Raw genomic sequence first — 23,807 nt, 5'->3', positions numbered from 1 at the left:
AACACAATAGCAGTTGGGTACAGGTGTTGCACAGTGAGGCACAAGGCCTTCGGTGCTCCAGCTCTAAAAGGAAAAAGACTGGGTCAGTGAAATACTGTGGCTAATGGTTTTACATTTGTGTTACTTAGGGCCAGTGTTGTAAGAATGTGATTTTATCTTGCCACACTCTTCTTAGCCAAAGGTTTTAAGTAACTATGCAATAAACTTTGCAAACATACATTCATGTTGGATGGGCTTTTGAACTCTACCTTCGCATACAAGAACAATGACATTTTTATTACAACAGAGGAGGTGCTTATATCTACCCTTAGTTTTTGTGATGAGTCTCATCAGTCCTGACTGGCAGATCTCAGACTCTGCCTTGGTACATGGATGCCTGCTAAATGGCACTTTTAAAGCCAGTAGTCAGGTGCATAGGGTAGAATTCATGCACATGTGCGCTGTGTGAAGTGGAACATTCCATGGTCAATCAGGGTATTAAGAAGTAGGAGTTGGAGAAAGCTCTGTGGAGTTTTGATGGAGAACCCGCTGCCTGTTAAACCTCAGCTCTTGTTAAATGTAGGGTACAGAGATGTAGCTCTGTCAACCCTACTGGAAAATGAAATTATGGTGCTGAAACTCCGTTCATTGGATCAAGGCACTAAGGCGGTCATTCTGACCCTGGCGGTCAAAGACCGCCAGGGCGGAGGACCGCGGGAGCACCGCCGACAGGCCGGCGGTGCTCCAATGGGGATTCCGACCGCGGCGGTAAAGCCGCGGTCGGACCGGCACCACTGGCGGGCTCCCGCCAGTCTACCGCCACCCCATTGAATCCTCCACGGCGGCGCAGCTTGCTGCGCCGCCGAGGGGATTCTGACCACCCCTACCGCCATCCAGATCCCGGCGGTCCGACCGCCGGGATCCGGATGGCGGTAGGTGGGGTCGCGGGGCCCCTGGGGGCCCCTGCAGTGCCCATGCCACTGGCATGGGCATTGCAGGGGCCCCCGTAAGAGGGCCCCTAAATGTATTTCACTGTCTGCTGCGCAGACAGTGAAATACGCGACGGGTGCAACTGCACCCGTCGCACAGCTTCCACTCCGCCGGCTCGATTCCGAGCCGGCTTCATCGTGGAAGCCTCTTTCCCGCTGGGCTGGCGGGCGGCCTGAAGGTGACCGCCCGCCAGCCCAGCGGGAAAGTCAGAATTACCGCCGCGGTCTTTCGACCGCGGAACAGTAAGCTGACGGCGGGACTTTGGCGGGCGGCCTCCGCCGCCCGCCAAGGTCAGAATGAGGGCCTAAGTTGGGAATTAAGACTCTCGGCTTCACTCGCTGCCTTTATGCCAGGAATATTTTGCAGCTTGACAGCATGACTGAGCATGTTGGCAACAGTGACAACATGGTGACTGGTGTGGCTATTTTTTTAAATCAGAAAATAACTACCCTCCCTCCCCGGCTCATAGCACTAGTTTTCTCCTCCATATACTCCCACATTGCTGGGCAGCTGCAAATATGATACCTAACTTGTAATGTGGTCATTCATTAACTCATTCAGCCAACAACATACAGTTGGGAGAAGCTATGGTCGTGCATTCAGATATCATGTTGCACTTACTTCACCAGTGTCGCCCACCAGTATAATCAATCCACTCATGTTTAATGATCTACACATCCAGAACCTTCAGGAGACCAATTCCCCAATAATCAATGAGGCCACCACCTCAGTGACTTACCTTCTTTAGCAGCGGGAGGTCTTGCATGTAGAATGTGATGTAGAATAGTAGTGCAAAGCAGTTGAAGAAGCGGAACTAGGAAAGAGAAAAAGGAGCGATCATAGTCCCAGCGATATTCTCTCCTCTCCAATTGCTATGTATGTCTTGGCCTCTGGGTAAAGATATCTGCCTCTTAGGTACCAAAACAATTTCCTGCACATCACTGATATCTGGATTGTGTATCCCACTGTGCAACGAGGGTTAACACTGAGCAAATACAATTGGCTTCTGGCACCCAATCCGTAAATTTCAAATCCCTGTATTCACATGCAACGCATTGTATTGCAAACCAGAAAGCTTTCTTTCTGAGGATACTAGATTAGGAACATCTTGCAAACTACCTCTGTTGGTTGATAAATTGAGTAAAGTAGCTGCACATTCAATAGGCCAACATGTTATCCTTAAGATGTCATTGCAGACTGAAAACTATAGCAGGCGGCAAAAGGCATCACAGTTCCATAAATAGTTTTTGGCCAATGAGAGCCATTGGGATTGGAGGCATCCAATCAAACCTATGGTATCATTTGCATAAAAAAGCCATCTGCTCATAGACCTTGCTACCTTCCTTGTATTGTAATTCTCCACTTATGGACAGATCAGGATACTGATGACTCCAGCATTCTTTTGTCTTTTCTGAACATGCAAACAAGACCGCTCCCTCATCTTCTAGAGGGACAGTGCAGCAGCATGGATGAATAAAAACATGGATACAAGGAAGTAATTTCGCTCCAACATCTACACAACATGGGTATTTGATCCACAATCAGAGAACAGATACCACGATCAAGACCTTACTTGGGAAATATGAGGTCACACCAAACAACCCTAGTACCTACCACAAGCACCTTGATGGTTAAATGGTTCTGGAATGCAGACTCCACTCGATGGTTTTCTGCAGGATATAAAAAAGAAAAGTGATTTAGACAGAATGATACACAGGCGAATCATATGCAGACGCGCCTACCTGCAGAATCATACCCAAGCAGAATCATACACAGGTGAATTATACTCAGGTGAATCACACACATGCAGAGTCATACACAAGCATGGACAAGAGGACACTCACCGATGAGAAAAAATGAAAAACACATGCACCGATGTCCAAAGATCTGCAGAGAGCAGGAAATATGCATTGGTAGGGACCAAGGAGAGCATATATGTGAAGCGTGACATCTACTGGCAAGAATAAGAGGTCGTATCCAGGCAGACTCAAACACTAAGGATGCACAGTACACAAGGCTGAAAACAGGATCAGACTAGCAACCTAAAAGAAACTTGATAAACATGTTCAAACGCCCTCACTGTCACTTTCTTATCTGTATTGTTCTGTCTCGCTCTCCATCCATCACTCTTTCTGCCTCCCTTTTTGTCTGCTGTGCCTGCTATCCTAAGCATAGGAGGCATTGTCACAACCTACACGTAGTTTGTGTCTGTGGCCCACTGGAAGTGTGGCGAGGTTCTTGTAGGTTCTGCCTTGACCCAAATAGGGGCAACCCTTTCTGGTAGCCACGGTGCAGCTGACAGAGGGAACGCCAAAGGCAGTCCGTGCCCTCCACAAGGAGTCCCCAAGGGAAAAAAAAAACAAAAAGGGGAAAAACCTCAAAAAAAGAACTCCTGAAACAAAAATAAAGGTAAAAATAAATCGGAACAAAAAGGCAAAAATGATCAGGAAAAAGCTGGAACAGGATCAGAAAATCAGTATCTGATGCAGAAGAACAGGAGCGAAGATCACCACCCAAAGGAAGTGTTGCAGCGCAAAGAGAAGAGGAATCACACACCTTATATACCCAAAGAACAGGAAGTGACCGACAGGAAGTAAAAGTCGCCATATTGGATTGGGATCAAATCATAGAGTTCTATAGAAAAAGCACCATATTAAATAAGGTTCCAAGGCATGAGGAGAAAAGGAAGGAATGCTGGGAAAGAGAATGGAATCATGGGTAGGAAAGAAAGGCATAAGTTAGGAAGAAGACGAGGACGACAGAAAAGAAAGAAAAAGAAATAGAAGGTACATGGGGAAGAAAAGGGAGCATGGGGAGAGGCAGGAACTAATAGGGTGCGCCGCGCCAATGCAGAAGCGAGGCCCCATGCCCAATTTGAGGCCTCGACAGAGATAGGAAAGGCTAGGGGCACGGCACGGCCTACTGCCGCACGCGGCGTCCCGAGCCGAACATTCGGTTCACGCAGCGTGCCGCATAGGCAGTCGCTGTCGAACTTCAAAAACCGGACTGCAACTGCCCCAGCACTCCCCCGTTCCCCCCCTCCCAAGGGAAACGCACAGTATAATACATGGCCAATCCGGCCCAGGCAGAACATGCAGGGAGTGAAAAGAACTTTGGAATACATAAAGGTTGAAGTACAAGGTAAAGACAAACAGGAGCAGAGGAAACCAGGCCCAGATTTACCAAGATTTTGCGACAGAGATGCATTACATTTTTTGGCGCAGCCCTGGCGCAAACTACTTTTTTGCATTCACAAAGCCACGCAAGGCCCGATTTGCGTGGCTTTATATGACTGGGAAAAAAAGTAATGCAAAGCAGCGTATAGTGATGCCTTGCAAAACCCCTCAAGGAGGCATAACATGGGGAAGCATGGGTTTTCCTGTGTATCCATCCAAGTACTTTGACGCAAACTCAAATTTACTGTCAAAGTATGTAAACATGGCTTTGCATCAAAATAATGCACCTACCCGAAGAGGAATAACTATAAGAAAAATCTTTATTTCTCGTCATTACTTCCTCTTTGCATGTATGCTGCATTCTGCAGTACATATGTAAAGAAGAATACACCTCGAAGGATAGTTTTTGTGCAGGAAGGTATCCCATCCTGCACAACAACTATTCTGCCCACATCGCAGGTACCCTTGCACCATGGCACAAGGGTGCCTGCATTGATGCTAGGCTGCCACAAGGGTGCCAGGGTAGGGAGAGATGAACAATGCCATACCTTTGTAAATATGATGCAGTTCGGCTCTCTCCCGTTCATGCAATGCTGCACAGCAACTTCTCTTTTTGCGCTTTGTTATGTGGAATGTTAATAAATCTGGGCCCTACACCGCATTTTATCTGACTTTCTTCCCACACAGACAAATTTGTTAAAAACTTTTTTGGGGGGAGAACTAGAAATCTTCAAATGTGTCCAGGTATTGCCATTAAGTGGCAGAACAGAACTTATTATTAAAATAAATAAATACACTATAAACTATTTTTGTTCATAAACTGGGTATTTGCACTTCCCTTACCTCCATGTTAAGAGTGGTGCTGTCATGGTGCAATTATGCGAAGGCAGATCAAAGGGATTTTTGACATTGTTGCCTCACAAAGTCCTGCTTAAAATCTGTGGTTTCCCAGACCAGATCAGCTGAAGTAGGATTTAGTGAGACGATTTCTCTATGTATTTCAGAGGAATGGTTCAGTTAGTTGAACACTTGCCACAGAAATATGTATGTAACTATTCCAAAAGTAACTTACACTTGTGAATAAGTTACATGTGTAAGTTTACTCTTACACTTTAAGTAACTTCACTACTTTCATTGCCTATTCCCAATTTACATGTGTAAAGTTATTCAAAAGCGTAGCCTTACATGTCTTCACCCCCTGAAACAGGCGCTGGAGCAAAATTTAGGAGTGTGAGATAGTACTTCCAAAAAGGAGAAGTTGTAAGTCCAGTACCACACCTGACCAACCACTTACCTTCCTGAAGAAAATAATGGAGGCAGGAACTTAAACTACAACCCAAAATAATGTTCAATTAAATTTATTTATTTCAACTTTTTAAATATAGATATCTAATTATTTGATGTTTAGAAATGTAAATGTAATTTAAATAAGTATTATTTTATGCTAAAAAATGTTAACCATTTTAAAATAAAAATACATGTAATTATTTGAATTAATATCTGTTTAAAAATAGTGTGTATTTAATACATTTAAATGAATTAAATATTTACTTCAACATTAAGTTAATAGTGTGGTAGTTTTTTTACTTTGTTCTACTTTAAAAATAAATTTAAAATATTAACTCACACTAACATTTAATATAAAAATATTTTTACATTTTATTTCTTTAAGGTTATTAAACTTTTTTACTTTCCCCTATATTTTAACATTGAAAGATCTCTGGCCCGGTGGCTTTTCTCTTTTAGTGGGTGCCTGTGATGACACATAATCTTGGTTGCATCATCATGTGTTATACAAGTGGCATGACAATGTAATCGACAATGCATATATTGTGTGTTTTAACATTACTAATGCAAAGTGGAGCATCTAAATCGTATTGTTGAAGGTGCATTCACAGTAGATGACTAGAGGTTCATATATATGTGTGTGTTCTAATGTTTAATTTTAACATGCTGAGTTGTAGTACTCATGCACATTTACATTAATGTATTCTGATTATAGTACTATGATGTAACTGCATATAATCATGTTTTATTTATAATTCTTGTTTTAATTTAGAATTGCAAGATGCACTAATAATTGTGTATTTTGACTGAGCATTGAATGTTTTATTATGTTAGCATAACCAAAGGCCTGAAACATTTGGTTTCTCATGTTTAATCTCCAATGTGGAGCTTTGCTCATGTTGCAATATTCTTCCTTTGCAGGAGTCTCTGTGCAAGTCTACAGTTAATAAAAGGCATATTATGTGTTGAAGACAGAGGGGTATGGGAGGATACTTTGGTAAGGAAAACAAGAGCTAACAAACTGAGAAGAAAAGACTCCTGTTTGTGTGCCAAGCACAGGAAACATTCAAGGTTGTCCTGATGTTTGATTCGTGGGATGAGAACTTGAGGGGAGTCACCAATTTCAGCTGAGGTGGAAAATTACTGGTTTGGATGACATAGCTTTCTCAAAGGTTCTGTAGGTTTAATTGGTATAGTTAGATGAGAGCAGATTCTGTGGAGGCTTAGAGGGGTACAGACCTCTCTACTATTTATTACTCTGTGTGGCTTTATGCTATGCATCACCTCTCTTTTCAAATCTTCTATTGAGGTTTGTGTTATGCTGACACCTTCCTTTAATTCCTATACTTCTGAACCTTAATTGGGAGTTCTCTTTAGTGTAGTTTAAGGTACTTAAATTAACTTAGATTCTCCAATGATTAAGCTAGAAGACTGCAACTTACATACAGATCATCAGATTCTGTTTCTTATCTTCTGTATTGCTTCAACTGAAATTCTTGTATGCCTTATGCTTATACGATTTAACTTCGTTCAATGCTCCACTTCACCTTTGGTGATTTTTTACTTATGAAGCATGTTTCTGAGATTCATTTACATCAGTTTGGCCCTTAATTTGTAATAAACTGTTGAACTTTATCATCCGCCTCCTGGATTTAATCTGTGACCAAATAGGCTACAGTGTTAATTAAATCGAAAGGTTGATTTCAACTCTCTTTTACCTCTCAAGCATCCTAAAAATATTCATCGGAAGAATCATTACCTGTCCCTTCCTAACCCCACTTACTCTCCTATTTAGTATTCTCCCGTTTAGTACTAAGTATGGTTCTTTTTCTTGCAACTCCCCCTTATCCCACCTAGAAACTGCAGAAATACATTCCGAAGAACTGTATACTAAACATATTAATAGATGTGTGAATGATATCCACTTACATAAAACATAGGTTATTACCCTCATGGTAGCTAATGGTCTAACTACCATCCAGCAGACTAATAATTGCCCACTATCCGCCATACATCACAAAGTCTTTGAACTTGCAACGCAAGCAATGCCATAAACAAAAACTGTGAGGTAGCAGGTGAAATTAACTTTAAACAAGAGTCCATTTCAAGAAAACAGTAACATCGCCAACAGACACTGTGACATTCGGATTTTTTACCAGATTTTAAAAGCTGCATTCTTCCAACAAATTATACTGTGAAATCAGATAAGAGATGAATCAGGACAAAGTGAGTTAGTGGATGGGCACCCTCTAACCGAGTACAGGATAACCTTCTGAGCCCTTAGGAGCTTTCAAAATGGAACAGGGCCAAGATCTTTTACGACTCCTTTAATGTGCTCTTTCCAATCTGGACCAAAAGCTAGCCTGTTTTTATAGGCATAAAGAGGCCCCTGGACAAGAACCCCAGAAAGGTCCAATTGGGAGATAATGGGCCCGCAATCACTGTAAGAACTTGACAGCTAATAATTTAAGTTTAAATAAATGACAGCACATTACTAGGACTACCAATGTGCCTGGTTGTAGCGCTGAGCCATTGTAGCTGTGGTGAGAAACCTTGGTAATCTAGAGCCTAAAAGGCAATGTAGGGATGCACATAGGCAGGAGAGAAGGAGGCAGAGGTGAACTGATATATAAGGAGGGGTGAGAATATATACTCAGGCAAAGAAGAGGGATATACACAGGAAGGGAAGAGGGAGATGCAGGGGTCTATAGGTTTGCAGACATGAATGAGGGGATATACACACAAAGCAAGGGATTAATGCATTCACAAGTGGGGTTGAGATGATATGCACAGGCAGGGATAGGCGGATTAGAAGGATGGTAAAAGGAGGCAGGCAGGGATAACTGGACATACAATCAGGCTTGAGATGATATACACAAGCAGGAAAGAGCAGGATATACACAGGCAGGGAAGAGGAGGATTGACACAGGCAAGAAAGAGGGAGTATACCTAGGCAGCAATGACTGGATACAAAGGTAGGTTGGGAGAATATGCAGAGCAGAGAATATACACAAAGGCATGGAAGAGGAGGTAGACAAGGATAAAGGAGTACACAGGAAGGGATGAGAGGATGTACACAGGCAGGAATTAAGGTATTTACAGGTAAAACTGCAAGGATATGTACAGGCAGGGATTAATGTATACCCAGGTAGGATTCAAAGGATATATACAGGCAACGATGATTGGATACAAAGGATTGGAGGGCATAGTATACAGAGGCAGGGATGACTGGATGCACAGGCATGTGTGAGAGGATATGTAAGGCGGTGAACAAAAACTGAGAAGAAAGAATACACCCAGGCAGGGAAGGAGTTTACCTAGGCATGGATGACTCGATACACATGTAGGTTGGGAGAATATACAAAAGCAGGTTAGAGAATATACACAAAGGCAGGGATGCGAGGATATACCTAGGCATGGAAGAGGAGGAAGGCACGGATGAAGGGATACACATATAGAGATGAGAGGATGTACACAGGAAGGGATGCATAGATACACAGTAGGTTTGAGAGGTTATAGAAAGCCAGGGGATAAGGGGTTATACACAGGTACCGGTGAGAGGATACACAGGCCCTTCCCTTACCTGCATGGGCTTGTGTTTGCTGAGAAGTACAGAAGAGCGCTCAAGGTGGTGATAGCTTTTGTGGTGATGGACTATAAAGTCCCCGGTAGGACCGGGAACTGCTTAACCTCCTGGAAAATTCTGGGGCATGGGTGTACAATTTGGAAAATTATGGATTAAAACCGCTGTTAACTTAAGTACAGCAGCGGCTTACCATGACCAGCCACGTTCGAGAAAAAGTTTAACACAGTCTTCAAAGTAAGTCTTTTTGTATGTTTTCCACTACATGGATTGCCAGGTTGTTACATGTTCATATATAAACCCCTTCAATTGCACTAGCATAGCCCTCCTTTTAACACTACATTTCAGGGACTCGGACACAATGTGTTCTAAGAAAGGGCACCTGGTAAAGTATACCTGGTGGAGCTGTCACCTAGAACCAAGACAGGTACCTTCAAATATATTCAGTGCCACTTTTACTAGTCATGTAGTATACTTCAATGTATTGACACATGAGTATGGATAGGGCAGCCATTGCTCAAATATCTATTGGAAGTTAACGTGATCTCCAGCTTTTGACATGAAACATGTGAGGAATGGACCCAGACTGTCTACTCTAACTTAAAGCATTTATGAGCTGGAATTGATCAGATCAATTTACTAATTTACTTTACAAACTGTGTGTGTATGGTATCATTTCAGTGGGGTTTCCATCTTCCCTGACATAACAGAAGGTGAAGCCCTGAAAGGGAAAAGACACGGAGGGTGGTATTCCCCACATATGTACAGAACCTGGTGTTCTAGACAACATAAGTCAACTCTTCGCTGCCACTGTAGAGGGGAGATTGGTTATAGATATGCCAACATGCCCTTGGTCTACAGTATCTAGCTCCATATTTTTATTTATCAGCACACAACATGTAGGTTTAGAGACAATGAAATTTGCGTCAAACGGACAGACCAGTATGGTGAAGAGAGGCATGGAAAAAAAGGAGAAGGAAAGAAAAATGAGCAAGGAACATATGAAGGGAAGGCAGGTGTTTTGATACTGAGCAGCCTTGATGGCACTGTACCTGTAGCCATAGCGGTAAAGTTCACCATGAAGAAAATGATTGCATTTCCAGGCGTATTGTAGTTGCTGTAACTATTTTGAAATTCACACCATATTGAGGTTATTATTAGTTATATGTTGGACAGAGGTTGAAATTGTTGCAGTCATCACCAAGGGCGAAATAATAACTTTTTTATATGTGGTGAGAGTAGCCCCTGCTGTACACTATAAGGATACTGCTAGTCGCTGAGGAGTTCCGTGACCACAGAGAGAAATTAGTCTGCGCTTATTTGTTGACCAGTTATGTCATTTGCTAATTGCAGGTGACTTGGGATTTCACAACTCAACTATAATAAGGATATTAGACAGGCTACGTATACAGGGATTGAAGGCTTTCATGTATCATAAGAAAACTACAGACAAGCTTTTATGTAGGGATTACACACTTCTACGTATTTGATATTATAGACTTCCAATATAGTGCGAGCAACTATATTTTTGCTGTTTCTATGTACTATAAGCAACAGATGTGAATAATTTATGGTGCTCAGTTTACTTACTGCTAAGGATGGAAGACTGTCTGCTTTGTTGGGATTCGAACTAAGATATACCAGAACACCACATTACAGTGAACATACAGCTAACTAAGCCACCCTCCAATCAAGGTGAAAGATGAAAGATATTGTTTGCCTTGCTGGGATTCAAACTTTAAAGTGAGTGTTCAAATCACTAAGCCTAATACCAGGTCCTCACATTAAATAAAAATATAAGTGAGGTATCCTAATGGTTCCAAATCTGAACTTCATAACTGCAGCCTACAAGAAGCCACTGAACAGACACCTACATGGTCCTTGAAGAAAGGATGGAAACAGATTGATGTAATTCTGCTCTGCACAGAAATATTTACTGTGGAATAAAATACAGAAGAGCTGAAATTGGTGAATCCTACAAAAAACTTGATAACTATATTGGAACAAAATGAAGTTGTATCCCTTTTACAGTTCACACTTGCACACAGGTTTAGCTGTCTGCTGGCAAACAAACCTATTGTGTAAAATGTAGACATAAAGAATTGGCTTTGTGTCCACCCTTTGCTCATGATTCAGTGACTTTACTTGTCTATCTCTATACAATGCTACTAATTCAATGGATTTCTTCGTCATTCTTGCATCTGTACCGCCCAAGGAGCATTTCAGTATCACTGTAGTTTGATTTAATGCTGTCCTCTGTGCCACAAAAGTCATCAGGATGTGACAAGTTTAAGTTTATGAATGTAAATGAGTGGAAAAACTGACATATAAAGGTGCACTGACATGCATTTTAAGGCCCATATTTATACTTTTTGACGCTAAACTGCGCTAACGCAGTTTAGCGTCAAAAAGTTTTGCGCCGTCTAACGCCATTCTGAAGCGCCATGCGGGCGCCGTATTTATGGAATGGCGTTAGCCGGCGCAAGCAGACCGGCGCTGCCTGGTTTGCGTGGGAAAAAACCACGTAGACCAGACAGCGCCGGCGTAGGGGGAAAATGGCGCATGGGCGTCTTAAAATGGGGCAAGTCAGGTTACGTCGAAAAAATCGTCTTAACCCGACTTGCGCCATTTTTTAACGACGCCCATCCCCCATCAACATGACTCCTATCATTGTAAAGATAGGAGTCATGCCCCCTTGCCCAATGGCCATGCCCAGGGGACTTCTGTCCCCTGGGCATGGTCATTGGGCATAGTGGCATGTAGGGGGGCACAAATCAGGCCCCCCTATGCCACAAAATATTATTAAAAAAAAAAAAAAAAAAACTTACCTGAACTTACCTGAATGTCCCTGGGGTGGGTCCCTCCAGCCTTGGGTGTCCTCCTGGGGTGGGCAAGGGTGGCAGGGGGGGTCCCTGGGGGCAGGGGAGGGCACTCTGGGCTCATTTTGAGCCCACTTGTCCCTTAACGCCATGCCTGACCCAGGCGTTAAAAAGCGGCGCAAATGCGCCGTTTTTAGCCACGCCCACTCCCGGGCGTCACTTTTGCCCGGGAGTATAAATACCACGTAAAGGCCTGGGAGTCATTTTTTAGACGGGAACGCCTCCCTTGCATATCATTAACGCAAGGAAGGGGTTCACGCTAAAAAATGACGCACATTCCGTGAACTTTGGCGCTATTCGCCTCTAACGCCATAGTATAAATATGGCGTTAGTTGGCGTTAGTTTTGCGTCGAAATTGCGTCAAAAAAAACGACGCAATTTCGGCGCAAACGGAGTATAAATATGGCCCTAAATGTGCAATGGCTTGTATTTCAGACTTTGACTTATGTGCCTTTTGAGTTAAATCACATTAGAAGGATAAAACTTATGTTAAAATGTAATTTAGACTCTAGACTAACAGTGCTTATTGAATATTATATTTCCTGTGCTTAATGAAAGATTTATGAGTTTGAATATAAGTGCACAGTGAGAGAAACGCACTTCTCTGTTGTACTTAATGAAATGCAATAACAAAGCTTTCTCATTTGAAATGAAAGGTGTTACTCATATTAACAAAATATTATTAATGTTGAATTTATGTTTGCATATCACATGTATTTTACTAAACATATTAATTGAATGCAAATTATATTTTCTCTTGTGTTAGCATAAGTGAGGCCTGCAGAGCTTGTACTTTGTAGACACGTAAAAGTGTTGCATTAATATTTTTTCATAACGTGAAGTCTTCTTTCAGATTGCGTTCCCATGAGAAGCAAAGTTCTTTTGTAATAAACCCCATTGTTTAAATGAGCCAAGATGCTTTCTTTTGCCCTTGGAAAATGCACAATGCAGGAACATGGACTGAGTTTGTATACATTTGTTTCTAACCTGCTGGGAGTCACATGGAAAGATGTTCCTATGAAGACCTGGGAAGAAATTGGACTATTTGAATTTGGAGCCGAATTACTATTCCTCTTTGGCTGATGCTTATTCAACGTGACATGAACTGATACTTTTGGTGAATCAAAATGTTTCATGAAGTTTAAAGCATTGGTGGACTTTTGAACTTTGGGCAGTTGTTTTGGTCAGTCCTAAGCAGTTTGCAGAGAGCTCCTAATGCTTGCAAATGACTTGCTGGTTTGATATCTTGCTAATGGAGATTCCCTGAATGTTGTATCCCTTGGAGAGGTATCTTCCTCTCTCCCATTTGACCTTACTTTTAAAATGTCCTTTTTAGATTTCGTAATCTTTTTATTTTCTCATTCAGAAGACTTGTGACTGAGCTTCAGATTTGCTGATGCTTTCTCTTCTTACTTTTTGTCCTTTGCCCGCATGTGTTCCTCCCCACAGATGTATTTCCCTGATATGGGGAGCTGGAGGTTTGACATGTGCCCAGCCAAAGATTATTCACTCTTCTAAATTTGAATTGACTAATGATTGTAAATTCTGAGCAACTGGCCATGTCAGTGTTTCAGATATTCTTACTGATGCTATGCCTTATTCTTCTTGAATGCTTAGTTTTGTTAATGTTAGATCTCCTTAATCTTTTTTGACACCATGGGCAACCCTTGGTGATTGTGTATCTTTATAATTTGTTTTTGGCCATTGTCTTCATGACTTTGAGCTTGTGTTTGTAATAAATCGTTTAATTTTATTCCTGATTGTGTTTTTCTTCTCTGGCCACATTGGTCATGATGTTTATATTGTTAGGGTTGGTATTGAAGTTTTGTTGATAGTTTTACTACACTACTAACTGGGTCCAAAGGTCAGTCGACTTTGGTGAGCATTTGATTCCTGCGAAGGATGAAAAAACCTTCAACAACAGGAAGAGTTGTTTCCATCCATTGATATCACAATGCTGCACTGTAGTACACGAGGAACCATTTTTTTATCCTTCAATTTGTTGTCCCCTTCTCTTTTCCACCCTCATTTAGATTCCATAATCTGTTTATAAATTATTTCTCCCCCAGGCGCTTGCCTGCTCCCCCAAGCTCCCTTGCACTGTCAAAGTGACCCGCTGCTGTACAGGCACATGCATGCGCAGCAGCAATCTTTGAATGTTTGCTCTTAAAAAAACATTCCAACATGGCCTCTTCACATTTGTGGCATCAACTGAGGGACCGTGGGAAAAATGCACTGTCTAAGTGAAAAGACGCCACAGGCAAGACCTACTGTTTTTGCCAGCGCTTGTTTAACTGCCTATGCTATTAATACAGCCAGATATTAATCTGAAAAGTCATGAAGCACAGCATTGAGAGACATGCTTAAAAAAGATGTGCTGTCTAAATTGTTCCAGTTCCAAGAATGAATACAGTCATGTAAAGAGATTATTTTTGTGCCTGTACAGCTGTTTCAAAAATGCCTATAATAACAGAAAACCAGGACATTCAGTTACATAAAGCTATGAGAGGCAGGCTTCAATATATTGCAGGCAGAGGTCCAATGCAGTGATGGCAGAAAGACAATTACAAATGTATATGAAAGAGGCTTATACACCTTTCACTCTTTTCCAGTGAGAGCCGATTACGACAGCATTTGCAATAGGAAATATTAGATGCTCAGAAAGGCAACCAAAAACAAAATTCTACCTTTATATTTGATTAAAACCTATATTTCACACAGGTAGGATACAGAGGACTGGCCACTACTAGGGACACAGGTATATGTGATACAAATACAGGGCACTGTTTGAATATAAAGAACATGTGGAACAGGGGATGCATATTTACGGAGTCTGAACATACATAAAACAAGCGTTTGCAAAGGCAATAGGTCTTGTCAGTATTTTTGCAAATGCTATTTCACATTGACAAATAGTAAACAATGCTTGCCTACAATTATGAAACAGCATCAGCATTACATTTTAAAACAAGCATTGGCAAAGCCAATTGATCGCGCCTATACATGAGCTGTTGGCTTTGGCAATGTGTTTTGCCATGTCATGCACCAGTGTGGCTGATGTTCAGAATGGCTAAAAGTTAGAGGTGTGGAGTGTCACAGTGGAATGAGGGAATAGAGTGCCATGGAGTGGATTACTGGAATGTCGTAGAGTGGAGTGGAAGGAGTAGAGTGTAGCAGAGTTGACTCCATGCAGCGTGGTTTTCTGACACCATGCAACCAGATTTCAATGCAGCATCGCTGGACGTGAAAGATTGATGCAAAGCTGGCCCGGATCCGAGGTGCCCCGACCGAAAAATCTGTGCATCACTCTTTTGCCAGGGAGGCATCGCCAACCTGATCGGAGAAGGAAACAATGCATGGCCTTACTTGCGAGTAAGGAATTGACGCATCGCTACTCTTTACCAACACACGCTCACCTGTGTGGCTTTATTTATGGTAATAACAGCATTCTCACAGTTTTATAAGGATTAAGACTTTTATTCTTTTAAAAGTTCATACCTTGACTTGTGTATGGTGGGTTTTTGTCATTTTGGTCTTGTTTAACTTAGATAACATGTACCTATTTTTCTGAACTGGTGTGGTGTCCATTTTGTAGTGTTTTCACTGTATTACTATGTGTGTTGGTACAAATACTCTACACACTGCTTCTGGGGTTAAGCCTTCCTGCTCATGCCAAGCTACCAAGGGGGAGAGTGGGGGTTACCCTGGTGTGTTTCTTCTTTACCCTGACTAGATTGAGGGTCCCTGCTTTGACAGAGTGCAAACTGACTGCCAACCAGAGACCCCGTTTCTAACACAAGGCTGTAAAGAAGAGTGTCACGCAAGCCAACAAATGGTTTGTGACAGGCTCCAAAGCCCTTTACTGTACACAAGAGAGTCTCACATGTGAGACGCATGCAATAGTGCATGCACTCACAGGTTCAACCCTAAAAAAGCAGAGGGAGATGAGACGGAGCGAGAGGAGAAACAGATAAATGTGGGTGAGGAAGCAACATGTAGAGTACAGGGGCAGAATGTGAGGAGGAAGCAGCACACAGGGAAGGCACAGCAAGAAAACACACACACTCTTATTGAGAGATGAGTGCAAAAGAAAAAGTATTTTCTGGTTGTGAAGCTATGGAAGGATATACGTCATCCAATTAAAAAGATGGCAAAGATGTTATACACCAGGACTAGGAAAACACAAAAACAGAAATCAAAGGCAAGCCAATGACACTGAAAAGGAAGCCAACCAATGGCGAGCAATGGACTGACCCAAAGCCCATTTTTGCTGCTGGTAATATCTACAGCTAAAAGCTGTCTGTAGTAGAGAACTAAAATTGAGAATCTGGGCTTGCTGATTTTTGTCACCCCTTCCCTACCCACAAAAACGTACACCAACCACAAATGCATCTCATGCATTTTCATGGCCCCCTCTGCTGAAGAATACAGGGCCAATGTTTTGATTGCTACAGAGTAAAACACAAATCAAAATGTTCTTATTTTGGCTCGATAAGCTTCCACCTCCAATGAATTTGAGGTATTAGTAGCTAACTTTTCAGAAGAATGCCAAGCTGTGTTTTTGTTAGTTTGTAAATTTCTATTTAAATGTTTGTGAATAGCAATGGTAGGTAGTAGAATGATGTAGTGGCTCGCCCCAGTCGTCGGGTGTTAAAGTTCCATATCCAGGGATGACAAGCGGACAAAATGAGAACACAAAGGCCAGCCTCCAGTTCTTGATATGGAAGGAGATGGAAGAAGAAAGAGACACATACTGCCAACAGCTATCTGAGTAGTGTACAGCTAACAACCAATTCAGTGATATGACTCCAGGGACGAGCTGTTTCACAAGAGCTCTGCTACCCCAAGCTACAGACTGCAAGCACAATGAAGACGCCAAGCTGAGGAAAATCATATGTAAGAAGGAAAAAGCTTTCAGTTGGCCTGTGCAGCCCCAGTGCCAGCACTCTGGCCAGTACCATCATTTAGGCCACAGCAGCAGTGTCCCTAACCAAGACAACCATTACACATCGTTACTCTCAGCAGGAGAGGTGAACAATGCACTCATAGACCCAAGGGGTGGCAGAGATGCAAAAGGGGGAGGCGACCATCCTATGGAATGCACACATGTCAAAGTCAAGGATGCTCACTTGACAAACACCGAAACCAACAATAGACACCTTATGAAATATTTTAGGCAGTCTTATGGCAATGAGGTATGTTTTTTTAATTACTATATTATTATTGTATTTTGTATTCACTGAATCACAATAATTTATACATTTAAATTAGTGAGAACAATCTTGTGTTTTGTTCTTGTATTAAGCCTAAACTGCAAAACGTTTTGTTGCTCAAAGCGTATAAAGCTTTAATTGTAGGATGGATTCCACGGTCACCCTCACAGGTTGCTGAGAGCTCTGCAGTTCTACCTTCTTTCAGCTGCTAGAACAGATAGAAGAGGTCTGCTTACAAGAATTCTGATACTCCTGTTCCTATATCTTTTCAAACAAGATCCACATGGGGTGTTTATGCTCTGTGTCGAGGACGAGGGATATGGAGGTAATGCCTAATTCTTCATTACTCCTAATCCTACCCGTCTTCAACCCAGTCACAGTACCCACCCACCCTCCCAGAATCAGGTCTTTGAGGGCTTGATATTTCAGTAAGTGCTATAGTAAGGTTATGGGTTTATAACCGTGATGGAGAGTGGGTGAGGTTAGTTAGCGTTTCCTGTTTTTGTCTCCTGTCATTGGGTTACAACCGCATTAGTTACGACTGGGTCGAGGATGAGTAGGACTAGGAGTAATGAATATTACCAGAAGTAATTACCATAAGTAATCAGACATTCCTAAGTCAAGATAGAGAATGTGCGCACACATATGTTCACAAGTGTGGCTGAGTGTGCATTGTAATGAGTGCACATGCATGCATCATGTTCGGGAAGTAATGACAGACATATTTACTTTGCCATTGCATCATAGCCCAAAAATCCTTTAAAGCATATTGGTCCAAAATGAAGAAGAAATTTGTGTTATTTATACTTTTGCTAGCTAAGAGACAATTAGCAGTAAATTGGCTAAGTCCTAAAATTCCCAAATTGAAAGACTTGATTAAAGATGTAAGTAAGTGAGTGGCTGAAAGGGGCTATCTGAAACCTCCTTCCTGCTGCAATTGCTGACAGGATTCACCAGAAATAGATGAGGAATGCAAGTCCCCTAACCCCGGATGGGGGAGGAGACTGTTACACCATGTTTGTGATATAAAGAAAGCACCAGTGAAGCCCGTTGGGCTGGGGGCTGTAATCACTGACAGGACTCACCAGAATTAGATGGGGACTGCACATCCTATAAACCCAGGTGGGAGAGGAGACCGTAGCACCATATTTCCTCTATAGAGCACCAACGAAGCCTCGCTGTGCAGGAAGCACCATGTCCAGGCCAGAGGCAGGCCGATCCATGCTCGTCAGAGCCTGGAGAAGGCCGGGCCATCCCTCCGATGTTTCTATTTCACGGTACTGTTTGCGTTTGTTTCTACTTCTGCACCTGTTGTATGTCCCACATGACTGCTTTGTTAAGCTTCCTCTATTGAAACTGTATTATCAGTTCTCCATTCCTTTGTGACTTTTTTCCAGCTGCAGGTCATCTTTGTCCACTCCTGGCACTCCCTATCTCAACCCTCAGCTGAGACAAAAGCAAATTTCAAGCATCTTTAAAAAATCCCATTTCTTCCACATCTCCTGGCAAGCCTAATAGACCCCACGACCCACGCGCTCACTTTAAGAACTTTTGTTATGACAACACTCCGGATTGAACTGAGGGTTTTTTGCTGCCCATACCAGCCTACAGCAATGCCACGCCTATGTTTGATATTTCTAATATTCTACAATCATTTAATGCCATTGTGAGTGGCAGGGCTGCTGGGACAGCTAGCATACCAGCTGATGTATTTACCGTTGACTAGGAGCTTGGTCTAAAGATATACTCATCCTGGCGAATGCTAGAGCTGGTGGCGATCCCATCCCGGACTCTTGGCGGGGAGTGGCAGTGCTTCCAATTTACAAAAAGGGTGACAAGTCCGATCCCAGCAACGTTTAATAGATTGTATTCAAGACGTTTGTTTGTCGCTGTCTTATCTAAAATCCAGGATTGGATATATGAAAATCATATACATACCCCTGTCAAACTGGGTTTCGGAGGAAGATTTCCACAAGTAATCAGGTTTCTCGCATTCTATTAATTTAGTGGAGGACAGTGGTGATCGGCAGAGGCAACCTTTATATTGCCTTTGTCGATTTAAAATTTGCCTTTGACTTAGTACCCCGCCCTAGTCTATGGCAGGCCCTCAAAGACAGGGACATGCCTTCTGATATCCTGTCTCTGGTAGTGTGCTTCCACAAGGATAACTCTGCCAGAACTCAATGGGAAGCGTAGGGCCAGCTGACTGAGAGGGTACCAATTTCTAAAGGTGTTTACCAGGGCTGTGTACTAGCTCCAACATTCTTTTCGTTATATGTAAAAACATTCTGGGAGTAAAAAGGAAAGAAGAGAAGTGGGAAGCATGTGTGGATTGGTAATATAAAATATTGTTGTAGTCAATATCTCTGGGTCTGTACGGGACTTTGATAAAAAAATTTTTTTTTTATCAACCTATGTATATAAATACGATGAATAAGGAGAATTCAAGACTGAATTCTCTGGAAGCTGGAGGGCACAGTAGGATGAGGCAAAGTGTGGCTATGAAAATATTTTGTGAGCATGGTTTTCTCATTGACAATTAAACATTCTTCAAGACAGTAGTGTGCAGATACACCATGTGTGATGTAAATTGTGTAATGGTCGCCCATACAAACTTTAAGCAACGTTTTAAAAACAGAGAAAAGCAGAACACAAGGAAGTGATGAAGGTAGGGTTAGACACGGAAAATTATCAATGGAAAAATTAAGGAAATCGATAGACAAACTGAAGAGAAATTAAGGATGTTATAGAGTGAGAATATAAGGATGGATACATTAAAGAAAGGAGGACAAAGAAGCTAAGATGATTCACAACAATAGGGACCGTAAGAGGGAAAGAAGGACAGATTCAAGAGAAGATGAAAATGCAGAAAGACAGGTGGAGGGTGAAAATATAAATAAAGGAATGTGGAAAAGAATTAGGAATTAAGGAAAAGAAGCAAGACCGAAACAAGGGGCTACGTAAAGAAGGAAGAGGGAGAGGAGAGGAAGGCAAAACTGAGAAATTAAATAACGTTTTCAGAAAGAATGCTGGATGGATGGAGAAAAGACAAAGAAAAACAGAAGAAATTAGTTATTTTTGACTTGAGGCTAAAGAGGCAAAAAAATTAAGATAAGGTGGCAATGAGCATTAGGACAAAAGGGGGACAGGAGACAACAGATGAGAGAGGGGGAAAAGAAACCGGAGATTATTTTGAGGGAGGAACTGAAGGAAGAAATAGGTAGTGAGTAATTAAAGTTAGGAGAGATGATAGAGGAGAAGGATTGAGAACAAGAGATAATTGTGTAGCAAGATACGAAGCCAAGAAGATTGAATAACCACATAAATAACATAACAAAGGAAAAAACTACAGTAAAAAAGCCAAATAGAAACAAGAATGTAAGCCATAAATACATTTGCATTGATAGCTGTTTAAGAGGAACCCATTAATCGAATCTATTGGGGCCATAAATAAATGCTGAACAAACTGCAGATAGACAGAAAGAATCACAGCCTGAAAGTGTCACTTAACACACACAGCCCACTCCCAACACTCTTAGGATATGCACACCCCAACATCCATGTTAATAAAGAAATAATTAAATAGACTGCTCCATCAACACACTCTGGAAACACGCATCCACACAACATTAAGACAATTAATTTACACCATCAGAACAACCACAGCAGTTATGAAATACCTGACCCCCAACACACTTAGGAAACAGCCAACTTCCTACACCAACCATAATCAAGATATAGCTAGTCTCCTCTTTCGCCACACATGCAGTTCCCACCCTCCCTTTCCAGCATGCTTAGAGTACCAGACTCTACAAATATTCTATCACATGTCACATGGTACAAAACTATCTATCCTTTCTGTTCAAAATTCAACGAATATACTATTTTGGTAGCTAAAATGTGTGAGTACATATTATACACTTACTTTAATAAAGAAATACCAAGCATTTTCTCATAGCATAAAACACGAACCCTTCTTTTCATAACCCTCCAGTAAACACCAAGTTGCCTCCTCATCCCAAATAAAACAATTTTCTTGTGCCTCAAGGCATTTAAACTAGGGTCCGTTCGCCACCTTAGAGTGAGCCTAGCAATCTTCTACCCCATTCAATTTAAAGAGAGCTGGTCTTAGAACAACTCAGCCTCCTTCATATCCAATAGGGTAAAGTTCACCATTGCAACTAACCCAAAATAAAATTAGCTTATTCTTCCCCACCTTGGTTTTTACTCATAGAAGCAATGCCCTGCTAAAATCATCCTTCTTTTATCCTCCCATGGTATCATTCATCTGCTCTTACCCCACTCAGTAAGAATGATGGCCACTCTCTTGTAGATCCCGTTCAGCAGCTCAACATAGAGTGTGTGGGTAATACTGGGAAGAAGAAGCCACACTGGGGCCAATATGCTCGAACTTGTTCCATAAGAGCCCTGAGCCCAGCGTTCCCAATATAAAAACATCACCATTCCATCAACGGCAAGTCCCAGGAAAGCGCAGACAGTGGGAGTCGAAGCCAGTAGCATCCTCATTTTACGCTTCCAGCTAGGGTAGTAGGGCTCTCGTCTTCCAGTTATTGGGTTTATCCCAAGTGGGCCCCAGTACTGACCTCGAGGCCCTTCAAATTGGCTCTTGAGTTGCAGGGTCCCCCACCTGTAGGCAGCAGCAGCACTGTGACGTTTCCAGAGCTCCAATGTCACTGTGGACCAAATGACACTGAAGATGGCAAATATGATATGTCTGTCTAGGAAGTCCAAGGAGAAGACGTAATAGGCGACTCCAAACAGTGCCATGGGGATGAGGGATACGCTGAAGAAACCAAGGAAACTGAAGTAGAAGGCAACGGAAACACCGAAGTATGCACAAACAACATCTGTAAGCAGAAACATAACACTGTAAGTCAGAGGTAATCTTGAGCACCAATTTTGGACACTGTCAGCACAAGCATTTCTGTAAGTGAATCCAAGGTGCATCCCACTGATGAGGCCCAACAAGACTGAAAGAAGTCTGGGGTTCCTTGTATTCCCATTCAGATGGGATGTGGCCTGGCAGTTACTCTGGACAGTTCCTACTGGAGCAGGACCAAGACTGATCTTCATATGGTTGCTTTCCCTCTGTGGTGAGAGAGTGGGCACAATGATTGGATAGAATGAAGCCCTGGGGTTTGCCAGTGGCAGATAGATTTACAAGCATTCAGTCACCTTTTGTTGTTTTTATGGTATATCATGAAACTAATTTGCACAAGCATGTGCACAGGCTGTACCTATACTGTGATTGCCATACTTTGTACATGTCTGCATGTTTCACTTATACTTTCAATCTATCTCCAAAGGTAAGTATTGATCTGTAACTGCTTTATCACGTCTACAGTAGTGTCTTAGAATATGGTGCTGTCTAGCAAACAGTCAATTTCAGAACCAAAAGTATGTGATTAATTGTATAACTGTCACGTTCAACTGTTCATACAGGATCTCAAGGTTGTTCAGATGCATTAGAGCATGGTTTGTGTGCCTGTACTGTGAACACTAAGGCCCTCATTACAACCTTGGCGGGCGGTGGAGGCCGCCAGCCAAGGTTTGACCGTCAAGCGGCCGCATTACGACATCCCCGCCGGCCCTGCGGGGATGTCGGCCGTAACATTGGAGCCGGCTCCTAATGAAGCCGGTGGTGTTGCGGCCGTGCGACGGGTGCAGCTGAGGCCGTGCGACGGGTTCAGCTGCACCCGTCTCGCTTTTCACTGTCTGCTGTGCAGACAGTGAAAAGCGGGGTGGGGCTGTGCCTGGGGGCCCCTGCACTGCCCATGCCAAGTGCATCGGCTCCCAGGGGCCCCGCGACTCCTCTTCCTGACAGCCATTCCATGGCAGTCTCTAGCAAGCAGCGCTGCCCTGGTGGATTAAAACCGCTGGGACAACCATGGCGGGAAACCACCGGTCCCGGCGGTGCATACCGCCAGCCTGTTGGCGGAACAATCGCCAAAACAGCCCTGGTCGTCTTTGACCGACAAGGTTGTAATGAGGCCCTAAGTCCCCCCAATCAAACAAATTGATGCCACATTCGCTCACCAATGGGCTGGCTGTATAGATGTAACCCTTTATACCACTCCTGAGTCAGAGGCCGCAGTTGCTGTTCATCATGCAAGGGGTAGAATTTCTTAATAATGCCATACTTCTGAAGACATCGAACTAATATGGGGAGAAAATGAAAGAGAAAAGTGTTACAACAGTCCATGTGCAGGGATCTAAATTGATCCTATTTTGAAAAACTTTTTATTAGTGGAGGACCTCTGTGTTCTTGATGGTTAGAATATATTACTTAATTGTGAAGATGTTGGGCCTGATTTAGATATTGACGGACCAGTTACTCCGTCACAACAGTGATAGATATCCCATCTGCTGCAATCCAATCCCATTATGTCCTATGGGATTAACATTTTGGCAGACAAGATATGAGGCACCGTTGTGACGGAGTGACCCATCCGCCAATATCTTAATCAGGCCCATAGTTATCATGCAGTTACACTTATGTGTGCTGCAAAAACTGGCTTTCGGTAAACATGGCATACAAAGAGTATGGGATAATAATGACACTTTGGTGCTTAAATTCAACAGATTAGCTCTATCCATGACTCTTGCTGCTGCCCAATTGGCTTTATAAATTAACAATGCACATTTTTTGCAAAAGTCATTAGTCAATGAGTCAAGTATG

At 42.5% G+C, this 23,807-nt stretch overlaps 1 protein-coding gene across 1 annotated transcript in view; it reads right to left on the bottom strand.

Moving 5' to 3' along the window:
- Positions 1-23,807, bottom strand: part of LOC138268182 (anoctamin-10-like) — a 309,854-nt gene that overhangs the window by 144,210 nt on the left and 141,837 nt on the right. The window contains exons 5-8 of the mRNA XM_069217604.1: positions 23,165-23,284; positions 21,406-21,975; positions 2,584-2,639; positions 1,709-1,783 (exon numbers count right to left, since the gene is read on the bottom strand). Of these exons, the coding sequence (XP_069073705.1) occupies positions 1,709-1,783; positions 2,584-2,639; positions 21,406-21,975; positions 23,165-23,284 (821 nt within the window). The remainder of the gene's footprint in view (positions 1-1,708; positions 1,784-2,583; positions 2,640-21,405; positions 21,976-23,164; positions 23,285-23,807) is intronic.

This window comes from Pleurodeles waltl, chromosome 12 (assembly GCF_031143425.1).
Source record: "Pleurodeles waltl isolate 20211129_DDA chromosome 12, aPleWal1.hap1.20221129, whole genome shotgun sequence".
Taxonomy (NCBI): Eukaryota; Metazoa; Chordata; class Amphibia; order Caudata; family Salamandridae; genus Pleurodeles; species Pleurodeles waltl.
Note: the sequence above shows the minus strand (reverse complement) of the source record. Positions and strands in the feature narration are given on the sequence as shown.